The 23,660-nt window shown below is 37.0% G+C and overlaps 1 protein-coding gene across 2 annotated transcripts in view; it reads right to left on the reverse strand.

Annotated features, from left to right (window-relative positions):
- Nucleotides 1–610: 610 nt before the first annotated feature.
- The window catches only part of LOC141653748 (calcineurin B-like protein 7), a 61,837-nt gene continuing 38,787 nt past the window's right edge, over nt 611–23,660 (reverse strand). Inside the window, exons 2-12 of one of the 2 annotated variants that reach the window (XM_074461596.1) lie at nt 15,637–15,786; nt 3,612–3,721; nt 3,091–3,157; nt 2,893–2,968; nt 2,583–2,665; nt 2,419–2,478; nt 2,222–2,330; nt 2,074–2,126; nt 1,515–1,595; nt 1,315–1,427; nt 611–881 (exon numbers count right to left, since the gene is read on the reverse strand). In XM_074461596.1, coding sequence (XP_074317697.1) covers nt 779–881; nt 1,315–1,427; nt 1,515–1,595; nt 2,074–2,126; nt 2,222–2,330; nt 2,419–2,478; nt 2,583–2,665; nt 2,893–2,962 — 672 coding nt within the window. In that variant the 5' untranslated portion in view covers nt 2,963–2,968; nt 3,091–3,157; nt 3,612–3,721; nt 15,637–15,786 and the 3' untranslated portion in view covers nt 611–778. The other variant, XM_074461595.1, reaches the window with a different exon arrangement.

Raw genomic sequence — 23,660 nt, forward strand, 5'->3', positions numbered from 1 at the left:
AGCCTCCTTCCTTTACTTAATAGTGAAAATATACCCTGCCGGCCTACCCCTTACCCAAAAACTCATGAGAAATTCAGTTATATCATATATAAAGAATGAAGTTGATTATAAAAATTAAAAATTAAAATCATAATCTAAAATGAATTAACATTAACTAGAGAATATTTTAAATTATTTTATAAAAATCAAAATATTTAAGTTTTATAAAAGAGGTAGCTGAATATATTTCTTAAAATTATTAACAATTCTTTACAAAAAATATATATATATAATTTTTAATTTTTTTTTTATAAAAAAAAACTAAAAATTTCTAAGAAGATATGTGCTTAACTTTGAACTAAAGTTTTCTTAGGTAGTAGAAAAATGTTTCAATAAAAATAGAATTTTCTCGGAAAAATATAAAATAAATTTTTTTTTTCAGAATTTTAAAACATTATTTTTGTTTACTATAAAAAAATCCAATTTCAGTTTTTAAGAAAATGAATTTCTCGTGAGATTTTGATACATGCTTAATTTCAATTTTTACAAAAGTTAAGGGCTTAATCACTTCATTTTAAACTTAAGGGGGTGACTCTCACGATTAGACTAAGTAAGGGGGTTAGTTTACCACTTTCGCCAAAAACCAACCCTTGAAATTAGCGTTCATATTCAAGGTAATAAACGACCCCCTTAACTTTGATTTAATGTGAGATTGAATTCCCACTCACTTAACTTTGCTTCAAAGTAAATCAAGCCTCTTTTATTTTTCTGGTGAAAATCTCAACGAATTATCAATTTCTCAGCAAGTATCATCTATTTTATTAAATGATGCTTCAAATATATCCATTTCTTTATCCTCATCTTTCCTCTCCACAAAGCTTGGAAATCTTGTTCCTATGTCCCTAGAAAATTGAATGAAAAACCAATGACAGATCAGCACACTTGACAAACAAACAAGAATGCAACATCCATTTCCCTTATAATTAGTTGCCTCTTAGATAATGAACTTGAAAAACTGTATACAAACTCTAAACACAATGTGTTCCTAATTCTAGCTACAATATTTTTCCCTGTGTACTTGCATAAAGTCTCCATTCTCGATATTTAGTATGTGTAAGGTTGTATACACCTGACCCTTTGAGAGCTGAAACGCTTAGAAATGCGTAAAAACAATCTCCATATATGTGTCAACACAAAGCATGACTCTCTGAATCCGACCCCTACCAGGTAATAAAAACTTCTGACTCGATCCATTTTTGTGAAATATATATACAGAGAAAGTGAAAAAAGTAAAAACTGTAAAAGATAAAAGGTGTAGGAAAAAGCTCCAGTTACACTAAATATGGAAGAGTCATGTTCTTCAGAACAGCAGGATTTCTATCTACAAAAGTTGTCCACTCTTCCATGTCAATCTTCCCATCACCTTTGGAGTCTGCTTCCTCAAATGTCTACAAAGATAGGAGTCCAGAGTTAGATCAACTGTGACTGACATGATTGATTATTTGATGAATGTTTCTATTATTGTAGGACATTACCTTAACAACAATTGCATCGACAATTTCGTCCGAAAGAACTAAATCAGACTCTTGCAGGAAAGCCAAAACCATCTCTCTCACCTGTCACAAAAATATTGGGATAAATGAGCTGCCAAAACCTAACTCGACTAGAATCGCGTAAAGCTTGATCATATAGAGCCAAAAAGTTGGGAACTGATTCGACCCAAACAGGGCTAAACTGACAACAAATATAACTAAATGACTGACTCGAGATGAACCTGGCATTTAACTAAATGACTTCAACTTCAAAAATTAAATGAATGGAACTAATAATAGCCTAAACATAGATTAGTGCTCAAATTATGGACACAACACGAAATCTTGTGCCAACAACTAGAAAGATATTGAAGCAAACGGATCCAACCTTGCTTGTTTTAGTTCTTGACCTGACCCGATTATGACCAAACATATCCCAAATGATAATATTGATCATTACACCTAAAAAACTAAAACAAGATATGACCCAATCTGCCTTGAACCGGCCTACCAGAAACTGACCCAACAGACTCAACCTCTGAAATAATAAACATCAACTCACCTCCTCTAATCTAATATAACCCGTTTCCCCTAGATTGTACAGTCGAAATGAAACTGTCAAAACGAATAAATAAGTCATATATTGAGTAGTCAGAAATCAATCATCTTCAAAAAAAATCCATGTAATGGAGATAGGTGCAAAATGTTACAAGAAACTTTGTCCTCCATTGGTGCTTTTGGATGGAAGATGCTCAAAGATCGGACAAACTCTCCAAAATCGATTAATCCATCATGATTTGAATCAAATATATGGTACATCTGCTAAGAAAACAACACAAATGTCATCCGCTGACAGTCAATGAAGCAATCCTTGGAGAAATGTGTTCTATAGTTTCAGAAATGTTACTCTGTCAGCGAAAAGATTCCGCTTTTTCCTGCTTCCGAACAGCCCAAATGCAAATTCTTCCTACACGTATTTACACAATCATAACAAAAATAAATGCACATTTTCAGTAATATGTGAGTTATGTTTAATAAGGGGCTACAAGCATAGATAGTTTTTTTCTTAACTTGGTTGATAAAGTTGTCATCAACTATGGAACTGCTCAACCTCTTATATAACTCGTATAAGCTCTCCAAGTCGGACACACTGACTGCAAGTCAACACAACATTACAATAAAGTACAACGTGGTAAATCAAGCAGATGAGTTATTGGGTAAGACAGTCCTGTGCTAAGAAGTTGTGATCGAAGTTTTTACATCAGTTTCATCGCAGGACTTCAAAAGCTTATTCCGAAAAAATGAATTTTCAGTATGCTCTTGGCTTAGGACCGTCTTATAGAAGTTTATTTGTGACAGGGTAAATAGGATAAAAGCTTACAACAGGTTTGAGCTGCCAAAAGAGCTGTTTCTTTATATTCTCTCTTCTGTTTCATGCAACAGTTACCCATATGCTCCTGGCGTTTATTACTCTTATTTTTTTTTAAAGTGAGTATATTTTTCTGTCAATGCTCCATTTATAGCTAGCTCAACAATTCCAGTTTCCTCCATTTTGAAAATTCTATATTCTACTCCAAACCTTGTAGAAAAAGAATTACTAGGCAAGTTGCACGCACGACGCACGGCTGATTGAACAGGGCATATTCCTGTGCACATAAATAGAGACATTTGGCATGTTAAGCTGCATAAAAAGTTGGGTGTTGATCAAGTAAAAGATGTTCATGTCATTGTTGGCTAGAAACTCCTCTCAGAATGTAAGTGGTATTAAGGTATTTTATCAGCTGAGAATCAGGTGCTCTCAGCCTTGTGAGTTGTAATTGTTTGGCACCTACCCATGTTCTTCATGATAATGCATCTTTCTGCTTCTATGTTATTTGTAATACTCACCCCAGATTACAAATATAAAGTTGTCCTGCATTTATACCCACTCAATCAAGCAGTCAACCCAACTTAGATACTTAATTTGACTTATCTTCAATGTTTACAAAAATTTATATTATGCATCAAGTTTCAGCCAAAAAAAAAACCCCAAATAATCATTTATCGTTCTTTTTGCAGTGAAGGTTGTACGACACCATCTCCCAAATCAGACTAACTTACCTTAATTTTTGCAATGAACCTTGTACGACACCATCTCCCATATCAGACTAACTCACCTTAATGTGTTCGTTATTTGCTGCTATTTTCGTTGTAACGTCCAGTCTTTGAACCTGCATATATGATATAATTACTGATAACGTGGCAAAGCTGAATGCTAGATACGATCTGATTCGTGATATGGTATCGAAGAGTTAAGAACGATTAACACCTAAGAGGGGGGGTGAATAAGTGTTAAGTGTACCTTTTTAAAAATTTTATTCTCAACTTAGTTAATTAATCACTTTAAGCTAAGAATAAAGAAGTACAAAACTTGAGAGACTTAATTGAATGTAAGTTCACAAAGAAGACAGACAGTTCTATGTCACGGTATAGGTGATGTGACACGTAACTTGATTAGGTACATGCGAGAAATAGCAAAGTGGAAGAACGTAAAAGTAAATGAACAAACAAACGACATTTTAAAAATTGGTTGGCCTCTACTCCGAGACCTACGTCCAACCGTTATTTTATTGCTTGTTTAGAAATTTACTCAAACTTACTAAACCCCTTACAATGAAAATAACTCGCCAACCTACTCCGGTTGCACTCAAACTTAAAGCTACTCCGCTTCAAGAGTTTATGGGTTCTATCTCAAGGTGTTACAGAATCTTGAATCTCAAGAGTTCACTTAAATGAACATGGAGATTACAATGAAGATCTAACACGAGAATCATGGAACAAACTCATCATGTCACAAAGACGATCTGAACGATACTTGGAGGTTTTGACTTTTTCGAAAACAATTTTGAAGACTTAAAATCGGAAAAACGTTTTGCAAATACTTGAAGAACAAAGCTTTCAATGCACAAATGATTTGCAAGGTTTTTACAATAAATGCTTTGGAAGTCTTAAGAAATAAATGTGACTAAGACACTCTATTTATAGTGGATTTAGTCTTAGGTAAGTACACTTTGAAAAATTAAATCCAATATAAAAATGATAGCTTTGAGTGATGGTAAGTGTTAGACTTGTAGGCTTGGGGCTTAAGAAATCAGAAAACTTAAGCTTCTACACTCAACATGTGACAATTTACCGAAATGGCAAAAAGCCTTTCTTACTTTAGAAGTTTGACAAGTCTTCTTTGCCATTTTGGTAAAAGGTGTTTGCACAAATCTAGAGGCTTAGTCAAGTGGGCTTGTGACTCCAAAATTTCAGATTGTTTCAAGTTTCTGAAAATTCAAATGTTTAAGGTTTAAAGTTTGCAAAGTTTTGACACTTAAAAACATTTGGACGAAAACTCCTCCGTATGATAGTACCAGAAACCACGATGCAGCGTCACCGTTGCATGGTTTTGCCATTACTTGACTTAAATGAGAATGTTACACTTACTCTTACATATATCGACTAAGGCTTTGGAAAGTATCATTGTCTTGACTTCCTTGAATGACTTGATCATCTTGAATCATTGTTGAAAGTCTATTTGATTGCTTCATTCACTAATTATTTCAACTAAGAGCAAACAATCAAATAACAAGGGGACTTGGCATCATCAATCTAATGTGTTCTAACAAATTCCCCCTTTGATGATGACAAGTCCAAACATGTGTGATATTCCCCCTTAGCCCATGGTTAGTCGGTCTTTGGTCAATTTCAACATAAACATAATTAATAAACATGATCAAGGTATTCGAAAGGTGCAACATGCTTGGCCAAAGTAAAACATCTAATCATGGAAGCTAAGACATAATTAAGGTGGACGTTAGCCTAAGAGTTAAAAGATCACACATGGCATAATTAAACTACTTCCCCCTCTTGACATCGTCAAAGGAGGAGAAAACATGTTCAAAAGGCAAGCAACACGATTAAAACACACGCAAATAGTTCAAGTAAGAGAAAAACAAACAACCGAAGGTGCAAGAGAGTGTCTGAAAACAAAACAAAGAGCCAAAGATCAAGAGGAGAAACGGGTTAAAGAGGCATGAGTTTAGGAGGCATTCTGAAGACGTTCAAGGAGATCTTCATTCATGGTGCGAAGATCACCAACTTCATCCCTCAACTTGCCCTGTTCTTTGACCAAACGGTTCACAATCCCAAGGAGCTCATCCAACTTTGCTAGGACCACACCCATTTCAACGGTAGAACCCCTTTGTAGAACCCGACCGATTCTTCCTTTCCAATTTGCCATTCTTAATCTCCAAGTTCATTCGAGAAAGAAGACCCGGTGTCATCTCATCACTTAATTTCTCAATTGCAGGGCTTCCCTTCAACACTAACCCTTCCCTCATAAAAATTATCGAGAGCCACATACCATAAGGAACTACGGCATTTTTGTCAAAGTTGCCGCTTTGGAACTCAGTGGACATCTCAAGTATTCGGTGAAACATAAGGCGAGGAAGGTTAATGGGTTTGTGCTTAACAATGTGATGAATTAGGAGCATGTCAAGAAGAGAACATCTCCCACGGCTATTGTTGGAAGGGACAAGGTTACGAAAAACTAGGTTAAAGATGAACCGGATGGGTGCGGTTAATTCAAAGGCATATATGTTGGTAGGGCCATCATCATCATGAGGTCGAAGAACTTTCATGACTTGGGTAGAGGTAACCTCATCAATTTCACCCCAATCACGTTTGGGGAAGGAGGTAAGCCCGACATTACAAATATCCGGATGGGCGACAAGTTGGTTGATTGTTAGGACAAAGGGTTTCGATTTATAAAGGCGAGAGAGAGTTTGATTCAACATCCACTTTGATTGTTGCATAGAATTGGATGATTTCGGACAAATACATGGGGCTATATTTGTCCAACAAATTCACCCAACCTTGTGCATACATGGCCTCTTTGAAATATTTAAAAGCAGGAGAGGTGTCATACCAAGATTTCTTATAACGACGACCCATGTGGAAGCAACAAAGCAAAGATACCGTGGCATATTTTGAAGATCTCTCCAGGAAGATCAAGAGAATTGAGATGGTTGAGGATATCATTCTTGAATGATTCGGCAAAAGGAGCAATAACAAGGTCCATGCATGTGTTGAGAGGCACCTTCTCCTCAATGATTTCATCCTCATTTATGCTCGGTAAATCCCGTTGATAACGAGCCCTTTTGGGTGCTTTTGATTTTGATCCGGATCCCCTTTTTCTTTGGGTAACCTTGGGTTTTGGAGGGGATGCCTCCGGGGTCACATCCTCGTCATCATCACCAAATATTTCAAGCATCTTCCTCTTGGACCGGGTTCGTGATGCGGGTTTTGAAAATAATGGGTCAAGCCCATCATCAAACACCACTGTGGCATCATCACGATCCTCAACATCAACAACTTCATAATCGATTTTCTCAGCATTTGAACCGATTTCCTTTTCAACAGTGGAGGCTCCGTTGCATCAATCTCACTCCTCTTATCCTTCTCTAAAGTGTCACTCACCAAATCCTTTAAGAGCACATCATCATCATTCTTTTCAACTACAACATTACTATCCTCCATCCTTTCCTTTTCGTTTGGATCCCCTTCATTCTCATTTGATTTTTCTTGTTCTCCCTCTGATTTTTCTTTACTCTCTTTTTCTTTCTCTGATTTTTCCTCATTTTTTGATTTTTCTGATTTTTCATCACTTTCTTTTTCTTTGTTTCCCTCTTTTTCTTTACTTTCTTTTCCCTCTTTTGATTTCTCTCCATCAAGTTCCCCCTCTTTCAACTCACTTGAGTGATCTCCCTTTTCACTTGTTTTGACAACACCACTTGATTTTTGAATATCTTCATTCTTTTTGGTTCCCTTAGAACCGGAGTCTTCTTCATCGGTGTCAATGTCCACCTCAGCATCTAATTGGAGAGAAATAGGAGGATTCCTACTTCTTCCTCCTCTGCCACCGCCACCGCCCCTTTTGGCGGTTGTCTTCTTTCGTGCAACAGTTGGCTTGGTAGTGGCAGAGATGACTTCATCAGGTTTTGCAGCGGTTTTGGGAGCCATCTTTTTCTTGGCAATGTATTTTGGGTTAAATGTATTTCTGAGTTGAAGTAATTCTTTTGAGAGTCTTGGAGGCATTTTAAGAGAGAGGATAAAAAGGGAGGTTAATTGGCGGTTTTGGTTTTGGGAATCCGAAAAAGGTAAGGGTGGTTGTTTATTTAGTGGGTAATAGAGAGCATTTAGTGGAAACATGGATATAAATGATGGGTTGGTGTAATTAATCTAGGTGAAGGGACGGTTGAGTGTTGATAGAGTGAGGCTAGGGTGTAGGTTTTTAGGAGTGATGGGACATAAAGTGATTTTGGAAGCTCAATGTAAAAACAACTCAAGTGCACTCATACGGTTGTCAGTTACATTTGTTCGATATTTGCATGCATTCTACCATATTAGCTAACATTTAATTACATGTAATTCCTCCCTCTAATCAATCATTGGAAAACGTAATTTTAATTTAGCGGTATGTCACCTAATAAACCAATTTCCGACCGAAGTCTTTCGAATTGTTCTCTTTCTAACGGTTTTGTAAGAATGTCCGCAATTTGATTTTCCGTTTTACAAAAGCTTAGACAAATATGACCTTTCTCAACTTGATCACGTAGAAAATGATGTCGTATGTCGATGTGTTTAGTTCGTGAGTGTTGTATAGGATTCTTTGATATATTGATTGCACTAGTGTTGTCACAAAAAATAGGGGTAGTCTCGAAAGTAAGGCCATAATCATGCAATTGTTGACGTACCCAAAGAATTTGTGCACAACATAGAGCGGCACTCACATATTTGCTTTCGGCCGTGGACAATGCAACGGTGTTTTGATTCTTCGAAGCCCATGAAATGAGACACGGTCCTAGAAAGGTAGCAATGCCCGAAGTGCTTTTCCTATCCAATGTGTCACCGGCATAGTCCGCATCCGAAAAACCTATAAGATCAAGTTCGTAGTGAGTTGGGTACCAAAGATATAGCCCTTGTGTTCCAATCAAATACCTAAAAATCCGTTTGACGGCTTTGAAATGAGACTCCTTAGGATTTGCTTGGAAACGGGCACAAGCACACACACTAAATTGTATGTCGGGTCGACTAGCGGTTAAGTAAAGTAAGGAACCGATCATACCTCGATAAATCTTTTCACTAATGCTCTTACCATTTTCGTCCTTATCAAGCTTGATTTTAGGCACCATTGGTGTAGGCATAGGATTAGAATCAGTCAACCCAAACTTACTTAACATTTCTTTTAAGTACTTTTGTTGGTGAATCATCGTTCCATTTTCACATTGTTTGATTTGAAGACCAAGAAAGAATCCAAGTTCTCCCATCATACTCATTTCAAATTCCGAAGTCATCAAATCAGAAAAGTACTTATAAAGAACATTGTTAGTTGCACCAAAAATAATGTCATCGACATACACTTGCACAAGCAACAGTTAATCTCCTTGTGACTTGATAAACAACGTTTTATCCACGGACCCACGTATGAAACCATTTTCCAATAGAAACTTTGAAAGCCTATCATACCAAGCCCTAGGAGCCTGTTTTAAACCATAGAGTGCTTTATCTAGTTTAAAAACGTGGTTGGGAAACTCGTTGTTTATAAAGCCCGGAGGTTGTTCAACAAACACTTCTTCATCAAGGTATCCATTTAAAAATGCGGTTTTGACATCCATTTGAAAAAGCTTTATACCTTGAAAAGACGCAAAAGCTACAAGCATTCGTATGGCTTCAAGCCTAGCTACCGGTGCAAAGGTTTCATCGTAATCAATTCCTTCTTGTTGGTTAAAACCTTGCACCACTAGTCTAGCTTTATTCCTTATGATTTCTCCAACATCATCTAGCTTATTGCGAAAGACCCACCGTGTACCAATTACGATGACGTTGGGAGGGCCTAGGGACAAGATGTCATACCTTGTTCCTTTCAAATTGCTCCAATTCCTCTTGCATTGCAATCATCCAAAGCATTCATCATCAAGGCTCTTTTGTGACATGGTGCAGTTCGATTTTGAGATGAAGGCATTGTGTGCACAGAAATTTTGAAGCGATGATCTGGTTTTTATTCCAGAGGTTAGGTCACTGGTTAAGTTTGATAAGGGATGTGAGCTTTGGTGTTTCCATTTCTTGGGGATAAGTGAGTTAGAAGATTCGGTTTGTTAAATGCCTGCAATGATGAGAGGGGACTGTTGCATGAGGAATGTTTGAAGGAGGTGATTGTGGTTCGTTTATGATTAGATTGGGCTGTTCTTCACCATCCTTGTTTCCCCTGGATGAGGTAGCATCATTTTGTGTAGGGGGACGATTAGTTCCCCCTGAATTTTGCACATCCTCCTCATGCAACAGTGGCTCCAACTGTTGCTCAGCTTCTTCTACCACTTGATCCATTTCATGTCGTATCATACCAATCTCAAAATCATCATCATATTCATCATCCTCATCATCAACCTGTGTGTTTGACACAAAAAGACTAGATTCGTCAAATATTACATGAACGCTTTCTTCCATTTTCATAGTCCTTTTGTTATAGACTTTATATGCTTTACTATGATCGGAATAACCAACAAAAACTCCTTCATCACTACGAGCATCAAATTTGCCAAGGTTGTATTTTCCATTATTGTGCACAAAGCATTTACTACCAAAGCATTTTAAATGTGAAAGATTAGGTTTTCTTCCTCGTAGTAGTTCATAGGGAGTTTTCTCAATGATTTTTCTAATCATGACACGGTTGTAAATATAACAAGATGTGTTTACGGCTTCGGCCCAAAAGTTCTTGGGAACCTTAGAGCTAATGAGCATGGTCCGAGCCATATTTTCAAGAGTTCGATTCATTCGTTCCACAACCCCATTCTCTTTGTGGGGTTCTTGCGGCCGAAAGTTATGACTAACACCATACTCATTACAATAGGACTCAAATGACGAGTTCTCAAACTCGGTTCCATGATCGGATCTTAATGAGACAAGTTTATATCCAAATTTGTTTTGAACCTTTTTGACCCAAATTAAGAACTCATCAAATGTTTGATCCTTAGAACTTAAGAAGAGAAGCCAAACAAATCTTGTGAAGTCATCTACAATGACACAAATAAAGCGACTTCCACCTCTACTCACAACTCGCATGGGACCACATAAATCAATATGAATGAGTTCAAGAGGTAAGGAGGTGCTAACAACCTTTTTGGATTTAAAAGAGCACTTAACTTGTTTTCCTTTAACACAATCATCGCAAAGTGATTTAAATTCAAATTTAATGTTAGGAATGCCGTCAACTAGATCAAGTTTCTTAAGGGTGTTAAGTGTCTTAGCATTTACATGACCAAGTCGTTTGTGCCAAAGCCAAGGGTCGTTCTTTTGAACACTCATGCATGATAGTGATTGACCGACAATGCATACAAGTTAGTCATATAGACGTCTTTAACACGTTTACCTTCAAGTATGAGTTCTCTAGTTTTACCATTGATGATTCTACATTCACTAGCAAGAAATTCAACAATATTACCTCGATCACAAAGTTGTGAAATGCTCAAGAGATTGTGTTTCAAACCTTTGACAAGCAACACTTTGTCCACGCATAATGACTTTGACTTACCAACCTTTCCAATACCAATGATTTCACCTTTCTTGTTGTCGCCAAAAGTCACCATGCCACCATCGTAGGCTTCTAGCGAGAGGAATTGGTTTTCATCTCCCGTCATGTGACGAGAGCATCCACTGTCTAAGTACCAATTGCTGCTGCCCCTCACTAATGCCTATAAGAAATCAAACATTTAGTTTAGGAACCCAAACAAGTTTGGGCTCCTTCTTGACAACGACCTTTTTGACTTCTTCTTTCTTTATCCACACTTGTTTAGCATTCTTAGTGTTTCTTTCTAAGTCACGGACTCTTTTGTCACAACCATTAAACTCATGACCTGTTTTGCCACAATAGTTACAAATGATGTACTCAGGAAGACCAGCATACTTTCTTCTTCGGAAGTCAGTTTGACTTGGATCCTGGTTTCGAGTGCAACATGTGTGTGCTCTCTTTGTTGCATTTGAAACCAAGTCCAGCATTCTTTGCAAATTTTTCGTACTCTTGTGATTGTTTCAAGAGAAACTCCAAAACATTCTGACTTCCTTCCCATTTTAAGTAAAACATCTTAGCCTCATCTAGCTCTTTAGTTAATGTTTCGATTTTAGCAAGATGATTAAGATTCAATTTACCTAAATTGTCAAACGCTTGTTTTGCAAGTCTTGCTTCATCACTAAGTAACATCCCAATTTGTTCCAATTGTTTATTATCTCTTTGACATAATTTGAGGTCAGCTAGAAGAGTGTCACGTTCCTTAGTTAAAGAAGACACTAATTCCGTGAGAGTATCTATTTATTTTCTCGAATCAGATGCCACAGAAGAAACCTCTGTGGCATGAGTCTGTTCAGCTTTCTTTAACATCTCATTTTGAGCAAGAAGGTCATCATTTAGTTTTTGAGCTCGTTCTAAGGCACTTTTGACATGACTCGACTCATCATTTAACATTTCAGCAATCTTAACAAGATCATCTTTTTCGTTGTGACAAGTAGCTAAGTCAATCAAAAGTTGGTCACGTTCTTGTGTTAGTGATGACACATTTCCTTTAGAATGGATGCAACGGTGCAAGGATGCATTGCCTTTGGTTTCATCAACTTTGTTGGCTAAAAACAAGTTTTGTTTTCGAAGTTTTTTGATTTCTTTTTCAAGACCCAACATGGAACTAGGTTGATCATTCTCATTTAGACTTTCTTTAAGGACTACATTTTCCTCAGCTATGTCCTCAATTTCGATTTGCATAGCTTCCAACTTATTAGTTTGGACACGACACTTATCTATGAATTGATCTAGGAGGAGACAAACTTTGTCTTTAGAGAAAGATCGAACCTTTTTCTTGAGCTTAATTACCTCATGATCGAATCGAGTCCGAATCACGGAGTGAGCCATAAGACACTTGATGTCTTCTTTCTTTGATGATTTGGAAACATTTTTTGAGGAACTAGACGAGATGCTAAGTTTGGCGTCTAATTCATCCTCAAGGACATCGTCCTCTTGAGAATCAGACATGCCCCAAATAGCAGTCATTACCTTGTTTTTGTAATCACGTTTTGCAAAGTCACGTTTTCCTTAGATTTGATATCGTTCCACTTTGGGCATTCTTTGATTTGGTGACCTTTGTCACCACATTTAAAGCAACCAACGGTGGAGTTAGATCTTCTCTTAGGAAAACGGCGTTTACTAGAGTTGTTGCTATACCTTTGAGAGTTTCGACCATTGATCATGCCAACAATGTTTTTAGTGAACATTGCAAACTCATCATCTTCATCCTCCTCATCACTTGAGAGAGCATTAAGAGCGAGTCCTTTCCCTTTAGAGCTTTCACTAGAACGCTTCATGAGAGTTAACTCATGAGCCATAAGTGAGCCCATAAGTTCATCAAGGGTGAGCAATGAAAGGTCCTTAGCTTCCTCAATAGCCGTAACCTTCGGTTGCCACTTTTGATTAGGCTACGAAGGATTTTACGGACTAAATCCTCGGATTGAAAACTCCTACCTAAACTCTTAAGGTCATTGACAATACTAGAAAAACGTGAAGACAAACTATTAATTGACTCATCTCGGTCCATATTGAACATCTCATATTGTTGATGAGAAGATCAATACGATATTTTTTGACTTGTGACGTTCCCTCATAGGCAAGGTTTAGGGTGTCCCTAATCTCTTTGGCCGAAGCACATCCAGATATACGATTAATCTCTTGGTCACCGATCCCATATTGAAGAATGGACATGGCCTTAGAGTTTTTCTCGATTTTCTTATAGTCGGCCTCAACATACTTATCCTCACTTTTCAAGGAGCTAGTGCCATCAGCATTAGTCACTTCGATTTTGAGGGGACCCTTTTGAATAATTAACCAACATTCATAGTCCGCACTTTTGACATAGTGCTCCATGCGATGTTTCCACCAGGCATAGTTTTCTCCCTTGAAAATGGGATACTTAGTGTGTTTTGAATCGTCCATAACTATAGGATCAACTCTTTGGATTTAACCAATATCAAGAGCACAAGGCTCTGATACCAATTGAAGAGTTAAGAACGATTAACACCTAAGAGGGGGAGGGGGTGAATTAAGTGTACCTTTTTAAAAAAATTTATTCTCAACTTAGTTAATTAATCACTTTAAGCTAAGAATAAAGAAGTACAAAACTTGAGAGACTTAATTGAATGTAAGTTCACAAGAAGGTACAGCAGTTCTATGTCACGGTATAGGTGACTGTGACACAGAACTTGATTAGGTACATGCGAGAAATAGCAAAGTGGAAGAACGTAAAAGTAAATGAACAAACAAACGACATTTTAAAAATTGGTTCAGCCTCTACTCCGAGACCTACGTCCAACTGTTATTTTATTGCTTGTTTAGAAATTTACTCAAACTTACTAAACCCCTTACAATGAAAATAACTCGCCAACCTACTCCGGTTGCACTCAAACTTAAAGCTACTCCGCTTCAAGAGTTTATGGGTTCTATCTCAAGGTGTTACAGAATCTTGAATCTCAAGAGTTCACTTAAATGAACATGGAGATTACAATGAAGATCTAACACGAGAATCATGGAACAAACTCATCATGTCACAAAGACAATGAACTGATACTTGGAGGTTTTCTGACTTTTTCGAAAACAATTTTGAAGACTTAAAATCGAAAAACGTTTTGCAAATACTTGAAGAACAAAGCTTTCAATGCACAAATGATTTGCAAGGTTTTTACAATAAATGCTTTGGAAGTCTTAAGAAATAAATGTGACTAAGACACTCTATTTATAGTGGATTTAGTCTTAGGTAAGTACACTTTGAAAAATTAAATCCAATATAAAAATGATAGCTTTGAGTGATGGTAAGTGTTAGACTTGTAGGCTTGGGGCTTAAGAAATCAGAAAACTTAAGCTTCTACACTCAACATGTGACAATTTACCGAAATGGCAAAAAGCCTTTCTTACTTTAGAAGTTTGACAAGTCTTCTTTGCCATTTTGGTAAAAGGTGTTTGCACAAATCTAGAGGCTTAGTCAAGTGGGCTTGTGACTCCAAAATTTCAGATTGTTTTCAAGTTTCTGAAAATTCAAATGTTTAAGGTTTAAAGTTTGCAAAGTTTTGACACTTAAAAACATTTGGACGAAAACGCCTCCGTATGATAGTACCAGAAACCACGGTACAGCGTACCGTTGCATGGTTTTGCCATTACTTGACTTAAATGAGAATGTTACACTTACTCTTACATATATCGACTAAGGCTTTGGAAAGTATCATTGTCTTGACTTCCTTGAATGACTTGATCATCTTGAATCTTTGTTGAAAGTCCATTTGATTGCTTCATTCACTAATTATTTCAACTAAGAGCAAACAATCAAATAACAAGGGGACTTGGCATCATCAATCTAATGTGTTCTAACAGTATCTAATAATCTTTCTATAGTCTATACTCTATAATGATAAACAAAACCATATATAAGGAACAGATTATCAATTATGTGCTTATAAAACATGAGCAGCAAATTACACATGTACATAATGTTGTTCCTCAAATATCCCTACAGATTGCGCGCAAACTGCACTAGACTAATTAAGCTGAGCAAATCTTTAACTACAGAAAACAAAACATAAGCGACATTTTGACAGGAAAGATCTTTGCAGAACTTGCTTCCATCAGAGATATAAGTGCCACTTGATGCAGCCCTTAGATCAAAATCATGCACTTGGGTGTCAATCAGAAAGCTCGGGAAAGTAGTTGTCAACTCCTTGAAAGTATAGTGTTCAATTTTATTTTACAAAGTTCTGAACAACTAATGTTGTTCTAGGGCCATCTAATTGACTCAAGAGGCCCCGTTCCAAAATTATAAGAAAATCGCATTTATATGTGGGTACTCTTTTTATAAAAAAAAAAATAGTAAGGGTGTATGAAAACTTTGGCCCTTATTTCAATCGGCTATTCCAAGAACAAACTGAACAACCTGATAGACGGCAGTTTCTGAAGGTCGAATAAAACGGAATCAACAGGGACTTGGAGTAAACCAAACAACCCATAAATAGCGGGACTTACATTAAATACGGAAGTGTCATGTTCTTCAATAAAGTTGGATTCCTTGACACTATCTCTTTCCACTCTTCTAGATGAATTCCTTGATACTATCTCTTTCCACTCTTCTAGATCAATCTTTCCATCTTGATTCAGATCTGCTTCCGAAAAAGCCTTTATATATGACAGGCCTCGGGTTAAAAAAGAAAAAAAAAACTAAAAATATGGCAAATTCACAATTTAGAGAAACTTATATGACGAATCTAGAAACAAGACGCACAAAACTTTGACAATTTCATAACTAACACTCAATTTAATTTCATGCAAAAACATACTTATCTAACATTACTTCAACTAGGGTATCTGAAAGTATCACATCTAGTTCTTGAAGAATTGCCAGAATCATTTCCCTCAGCTGGAAAGTCAAGATAGCACAGAAACAGGTCAGAACTAAAAGCTGCCATACACTTGTAGTTTTTTGGACCGAAATAGTACAAAAAGAGGAGCTTTAAGGGTGAAAGAGAAGCAAACACAATTACCTCTTCACGCTCAATATAACCAGTGCCCCTTAAATTATATAAATTAATGCAACTGAAAGAAAACCACTATCAGTATAGCGGCCGAAGTGTCTAGTTATTTATAGGATCCTACAACAACATAAATAATGACAAAGTTATACTCCCAACTGATTTGGGTTCACAGTTCACTAACATAATCATCATTAACTATCGTTAAAAAAAGGTATGCTCATAGGGAAAAAACGGAAACATAGTTTCTCTACATAGAAATATAGAATATGAGCCGATTCAAATAAGCAATTTTCATACAGGTAATTTTGTCTGCATAAGGAGTCCTTGGGTGGAAAATACTCAATGATCGCACAAACTCTTCAAATCCTATAACCCCCTTGCGCTTAAGATCAAACACGTTGAACACCTGATAAATGATTCAATACGTGAGTCCCAGTAAAGAATATATTGTACAAGACAAAAAAAAACATAGAATTAAAGTAAATTGTGAGCTTTGCATTATTAACTCATAGCAAATTTATTTTAACAGTTAAAATTGTTGGCCTAAGCCAAATTTTTAGCGCCTCTCTCTGTCTCTACGTAACTCCCCTTCCCAACAAGGTCCTTAAGACCAAGTGCCGAAATGTCCAACATAAATATCAAATCTCTACCACACTCCCAAAACAATATAATTCACATTGTAACCTAAATAACCTCAAAAATACACTAACCAGCAGTGTACTATCTATCAACCTAAACATCCAAACAACACAAAACCAAACTAAAAACAATAGAATACACATTGTAACCTAAATAACCTAAAAAACATACTAAATCCAGCAGTGTACTCCTATATATCAACCTAAACATCAAACAACACAAAACCAAACCGAAAAAATAGAATTCACATTCCAACCTAAACAACCTCAAAACCAACAAATCTCTACTACAATGCTGAAACAATAGAATCGACATTCTAATCACTAACCCACAAACCCACCAAAAGCCGAAATGTCAACGCAAACATCAAAACTCTACAACAGAGCCGAAACAATAGAATTCATATTCTAAATCTAGCATATCAAGCTAAATATCGAAACAACATAAAGTTGAGCAAAAAAAATACTCCCTCCTATTCATTTTAGGGTTTTTCTAAAACGTACCTAAGGCCACATGTTAATAACCTCAACATATTCTCATGAGATATTCAAGTATAAATTCATTGTTACCATAATTAGTGAGAATATAATGTTAATCTTATTATATTAAGATTATTAACATTTTATTCCACATATTACTAGCAATTAATTTAATTCTACGTAGGATTAACAATTAATTTACTTTCTATACATTTTAATTATATACTTAATTTATTTATTAATTACCAAGGCAAAAAGAAGAGCAAAAAAAAGGAGTAGCAAAGAAATGGAAAAGCAAAAAAATGACAAAAAAAAGTAGTTTATTATTCACATTTCACTCAATCTCATCCAATTCACTTCCAATTCCACCAACATTAAAATACCAACTACACTCCCTTACTATTATCTATCTATGATCTATCTATCTATTCAATTTACTTAAAAAACTGCATAAACAATTTAATTTAATTTCACATCGCATTTCTAACATTTAATTTTAATCCACATGACATTTTTTAATCGATTAATCCATAAAATATTATATTATTATTAATTATAATTAAAAGGGTAAAGTTAACAAAGGCTACCTAAACCATTTAATTTTATTTCCAATGACATTTTATAATCCATTACTTCTTCTTCTTGTTGTTGTTGTTGTTGTTGTTTTTGTTGTTGTTATTGTTGTTATTATTATTATTATTATTATTATTATTATTATTATTTTTTTTTTTATTGTAAGGATGCGCGCAACTTTCATTAAAAGAAAAATAAAAGTTTACATGAAATTGGTGGGGAGTCGAGGTACAATCTGGGTTCCCACGCCCTTAGCAATAGCAAAACTAAGTCATTTAATTTATTATTATTATTATTATTATTATTATTTTATTTTTTTTTAAAAAAAAAGATGCGCGCAGCTATCATTAATAGAAAAACAAAAGTTTACATGAAATTGGTGGGGAGCCGAGAAACAAGCTGGGCTCCCACACCCTTAGCAACAGCAAAGCTAAGTCTAGTAAAAATGTAAGCGGCCACCCGAGCCCCCGCATCCTGAGATACCGAGAATTTCTAGATCCGCTTGAGCAAGGCAACAGCATCCGAACCCAGCTCCCCAAGTGAAGAGAAAGAGAAAGGAAGGAAACCATAACCCGCTACCGCGCACAAATCCCCATACTTAGAACACTTTGTTTGAAAGATCAACGACAACCCGGCCAGGCACAAAATCCGTCATCCCAGTCTGAGTCAAAGGAGAAGAACCTGTCAAGTCAATGCACACATCACGCCCCATATCCCAAGAATAAAGCAATAAATCCACAGGACGAAGAGAGCCACCATGTCCCTCAACCAAATCGATATCAACCTCCTTTCCCGCAGAAATACCAGATCTATAGCAGATGTCGAAAAGAGTGTCCCGGACAAGGTTATGCCGATGTTTAACGCCCACAATACCAGTACAAGAAACAGTGTGGTCCCCAAAAACATCCTCAGCAAAAACCCGAGAGCAAGCCGGACAGGGTCTAGATACCATGAATAACGAAACACCCAGACGATACCCCAGCACACTACGGTAAGTCCTCCCGTTCATAGTCTGACCCAACCCCGAGATAGGAACTGCATGTAACCAATCAGAGGAGTGAGAACCCTGCTGAGACCGCCATAAAGCAAGCTGGCGTGGTGTCAAAGAGAAAACAGACTCTGAGGCATCAGTAACCGTCGCGAAATAAATATCTGCCAATTTCTTCATAAGTTTGGGGGCCGCAATTTCACTAGGGTTACCTAAAATACCGAGATCCTGTAGTCGCAGATAAAACACCGTGCGGCATCATCAAAAGTAGGGCCAGCAGCTACAATACGGAAAGGGTGAGGAGCTTAGCTCGTAAACCAATGCTAGACCGCAAACGGGACGCAATAAAAGCATAAAATAAAACATCTCCCGCCGCATAGATACCAAGACCACCAAGCTGAAAAGGGAATGTAGCAAGCGTCACCGCAATCCCAAAACCCGGCCCACGACGCAGTGACAATACGTTCCAAGCTAGAACGAAGAGCGGCATCAAAAGGAAGATGGACAGACCCAAAAACACTAGGGGAGCAAGTACGAAGTGAGAAGTAAAGTTTGAAAATACCAGTACAAGCTCGAAGAAGAAGCAACTCACATTGCGGGTCCTCAATCCTCGCAACCAAATCCATTAGCTCAATGGTCTTGGTTACTCTCTTCGCCACAATCCCACTGCTAAAATCAGAACAATCACTGACAGGTCCACCCAAAACTGTAACACCACGCAATGGCCGAGAAATAGAAGGGGGGAAAACCCCAGGAAGTCGACTCCGAGGATCGTCAACAGGCCAAAAGACCTCCGTCTTTGAGTGGGCTGGCTCGCCCGCAAATCAGGCAATCCAAAACGAGGGTCATCCACCATAATCAAATCCAAGATCTTCCCCACCTCCAAAGTATCACCCACGATGGTGCCATCATCTAAGTATCACGCCTGTAAAGTGAGGTCAAAAGTGTCCCGGATCTTGCAAACTAAAGGATGCAAAACCAAAGCGAAAAGCAAAGGGCCCAACGGATCACCCTGCTGAACACCCTACAAGACCACAAGCAGTGCTCCCCATAAAAAAGGCGGGCCGGGCTGGAATAACAAAACTCCACCCAACGGGAGAGAGTCGGGCAACGATGGCGGACCACAAGCAGTGCTCTCCATAAAATAGTAATATAATAATAAATATAGTAGTAGTAGTAGTAGTAGTAGTAGTAGTAGTAGTAGTAGTAGTAGTAGTAGTAGTAGTAGTAGTAGTAGTAGTAGTAGTAGTAGTAGTAATAATAATAATAATAATAATAATAATAATAATAATTACGTTAAAACGGATTCCTAAAATAATACCGACAAGCCTAAGCCTACTCTATAAAAGAGGAGCAATCTACCATCCTATCTTACTTTTCAATTCTGAAAATTTACATAAAGAGAGAGAGGGAGATTAATAAAGTTTAAGAAAGTATTGGTGACGGAATTAGCAAGCGATAATTAATTCAAGGTAACAACTTCTAATCTCGTTTTTTATTTTCTTATTAAGCTGAATGTGAGACGATCTTAAGACGCTTAGAAACTGACCCAAACCTTGACGGAATCGGACAAAACCTTGGGAAGTGGTACGTGGGATTTCAAGGGTTGGAATGGGTGTGGTGGTGGTGTCAGGGAAGGCCTAGGGTGGCGATGACAGGCGGCTGAAAGTGGTTGATCAAGGGGTTGCGGGGTTTAGGTTATGGGTGGTTGTAGGGAGTAATTGAACCCTTTAATGGTCGAGTCTTGACCTGGGCAGGGTAGGGTTGTGATGGGGGGAGGTAGTCAGTCATGCTGGTGGTGTTGGTATGGTGGCGGCTGGTGTTGGTGGTGGCGGTAAACAGGGGAAAACAGGGGACATACCCTTGTTTTGAGAAGGTTATTTTCGAGGGAGTTTGTGGTGGTTTCTCTGGCCGGACGTAGGGCGTGTTGGGTGGCTTTTGTCGAGGGAGGATTGGAGAGTTGAGTGGTGGTTGTAGGCGGCAGGTTAGGTGGTGTTAGGTGGTGTTCAGGGACGGGTTTTTGTGGGTGTGTCAGGTGAGTGCTGTTGGTGTCGTATGTTAGGGCGTGGGTTTGTGGGTTGTTGGTGGTGGTTTAGCTGGTAGTTAGGGGTGAGTTGGATGCGTAGGGTTACAGGCTGGGGTTGTCGAGGTAGGGTGGTGGTCGTGGTGGCCTGTGATGTCGGGTTGGAGGGTCTTTATGGGGGTGGTTAGTCACGGTTTCTAAACCGTGTATATGGTGGTATTTGTTTGTTTTTGTGACTGGTTTTAAATTGTTTAATTCGGGTGACTCGGGTTTATATTTGAATCGGGTTTGAATTATGTTATATGAGATTATAATTAACGTAATTAATTAATTAATTAATAATTAATGGAATTATTTGAATAAAGTATATAATTAGTAATTATAATTATTATTTGTATTAGGTGACGGTTTTATTGAGGAACTTTATTTGTTGATTGGATTGCATAGTTGGACGGAGTGCGTAATTGGAGTATTTGCTTGCCAGGTAGGATAACTACTCAACTTGTCTTTTGTGGAATTGAATGGATTAATGGATGCGTAAATTATTATTGTTGAATTATTGTTGGTTGTTTATTACATCTTGACGAAATTATAGTTGGATGTTTATTATTAGATGGCAATATTTATATTGGCGTGTTATTTTATTGATTATCCTCAGTCTCGGACTGGGACGACATTCATGTTTATATTGTGGGACATAATATTGTTATGAGATTATCCTCAGTCTCGGACTGGGACGACAATGAGTTATGAGATATCCTCAGTCTCGGACTGGGGCGACATTTGTGTTTATCCCCGGGCCAGGAGTTGGCGGGACGACAGTGTGGTGGAGCCTCGGTCAGGGACCGGGACGACTAGTGCGGATGTGATGGGAATCGGTGGTGGTATTTATTCCACGTGATTACATCTGTTAAGTTGTATATTTAATATTGTTGGTTATTCCTACTCAACCTCGTGGTTGACAGTGTATTCGTGAACACCTGCGGTGTACCGTTTTATGAGAAGCAGATTTGACAGGTACTAAAGATTAACTGACTCGAAAGCATTGGGATGTGAGCTTGACTTGGACCATAGCTGAAGTCTAGATCACATAGAACAATCATATCACTTTATTTATTTCTGCTGCGAGTTGTATTTATTTTATATTAAGTTTAGTTGGTTAATTTGTAATAAACATGTAATCTTTAAATTTTAATTTAAAGTATTTTGGTGAGTTGGACTTTGTTATTCATTACCTCGGAAAACCGAGATGGTAACAGTTCTATTTATTTGGGAATGTCTAGCTAAAGGCTCCTGAATAAATGGGGGTGTTACAAAGTGGTATCAGAGCAAAACGATCCTCAGGCCTAACCAATGAATAATAATGAACTTAAGATGTGTCTAAATAAAATGAACCCCGGGTAGAAACTGTTAAGAGCCCCTCTTAGTACGGTTAAGAAGCGTGCCTTAATTCGTACCTTGGTCCTTCTAGTTTTGAACCGGGAACCGTGAGAGAATACTTGAGATTGTGGGTAATTTAAAGTGAATATTATTTGTTTTGTCTTGAAAGTTCTTGTTGCCTTGTTTAAATGTTGTTTCATTGATGATTGTGGTTACGGAGGCGTAACCTTGTTTTACGGAGGAGGAGTGTGACATGATTTATTTTAAGCATTGTTATGAGCATGTTGATATGAGGAAGTATGTTGGCATGTATGTAAAAGGTGTGAATATGATTACACATGTAAAGTATTGATTGTTGTGTGGAATTGTGAAGAATGCGATTTTGGTTGATTTCACAAGATTTTTACCTTTGATTGTTTTGGCTGCCATTTAATGCATGTATAGAATTCTTATACGAGATTTTTATATGTGATACCCTTGTGAGTTAACTTTCATATGCCACTGGTCTCGTGTTCAAATAATATACGTTTTAGGAGAAATAAATATTTTAGTGGACAATGGTCAGAATATTCCTGTATAGTGATGTTCCGCGCCATGTTTTTGTAAAATTAGCCATTTAAAAACAACTTATTGATTAGGCATTATTCTAACTCCACTGTTTAAAAGACTCGTATATGTTTCTAAATTGATAAGCCACGTTGTATTAAAATATTTTGACAATTTATAGTGATTTTTACAAGTTGACATAAGTTTTTGACAAGTTGTTGTAAAATTTGTTTTTTGACCAAGTAGTTTGTAAAATGCATCATAAATTGATCTTATGAGTTTTTTACTTGATTCTTTTTCTCATGATTTACTAACTCTTTTTATTTTCTAAAAAGTATAAATGCTCAAGAATTAATTATGTTATTATTATTTATTTATGATTTTTAGACGTTATAACATGTTTTACCTAGCCTTGAAGAGTATAAGTTTTGTTTCTTACCTCTTGTACATTATATTTAATGTTGTCAATTATGTGAAGTAGGATAGATATGTCTAGTGATATGAATGTGTTGGTCTAAGCCATATAAATGTTCACATTAAGTGCATCCATGTTTAAGTTAGATGTCATTAGTAAGAAATAAAGCGCAAGTAATAAATCTAAATTAATTCAAAGGTTGAAGATATTTAATTTCTATTTAGTAACTTTTATTATTTCATCAATTGATGTTGTGTTGGAAATAATAGTTGTCTTATGTATATTACGTGTTCTTGAGAGGTTGGCATAAATGGTTTGGTTGTTTCTATTGTTTGTAATTCCGAATTTCGAGGACGAAGTTTATTTTTTTTAGGGGGAAGGAATATAATACTACAAATGTTCTGAGTTATTGTTGTGTTACCTTGTGATAAGATTGGCATGATTGATAATCGTCAAATGCTTAAATGTGTTGGAT

Source organism: Silene latifolia, chromosome 4, assembly GCF_048544455.1.
Source record: "Silene latifolia isolate original U9 population chromosome 4, ASM4854445v1, whole genome shotgun sequence".
NCBI lineage: Eukaryota > Viridiplantae > Streptophyta > Magnoliopsida > Caryophyllales > Caryophyllaceae > Silene > Silene latifolia.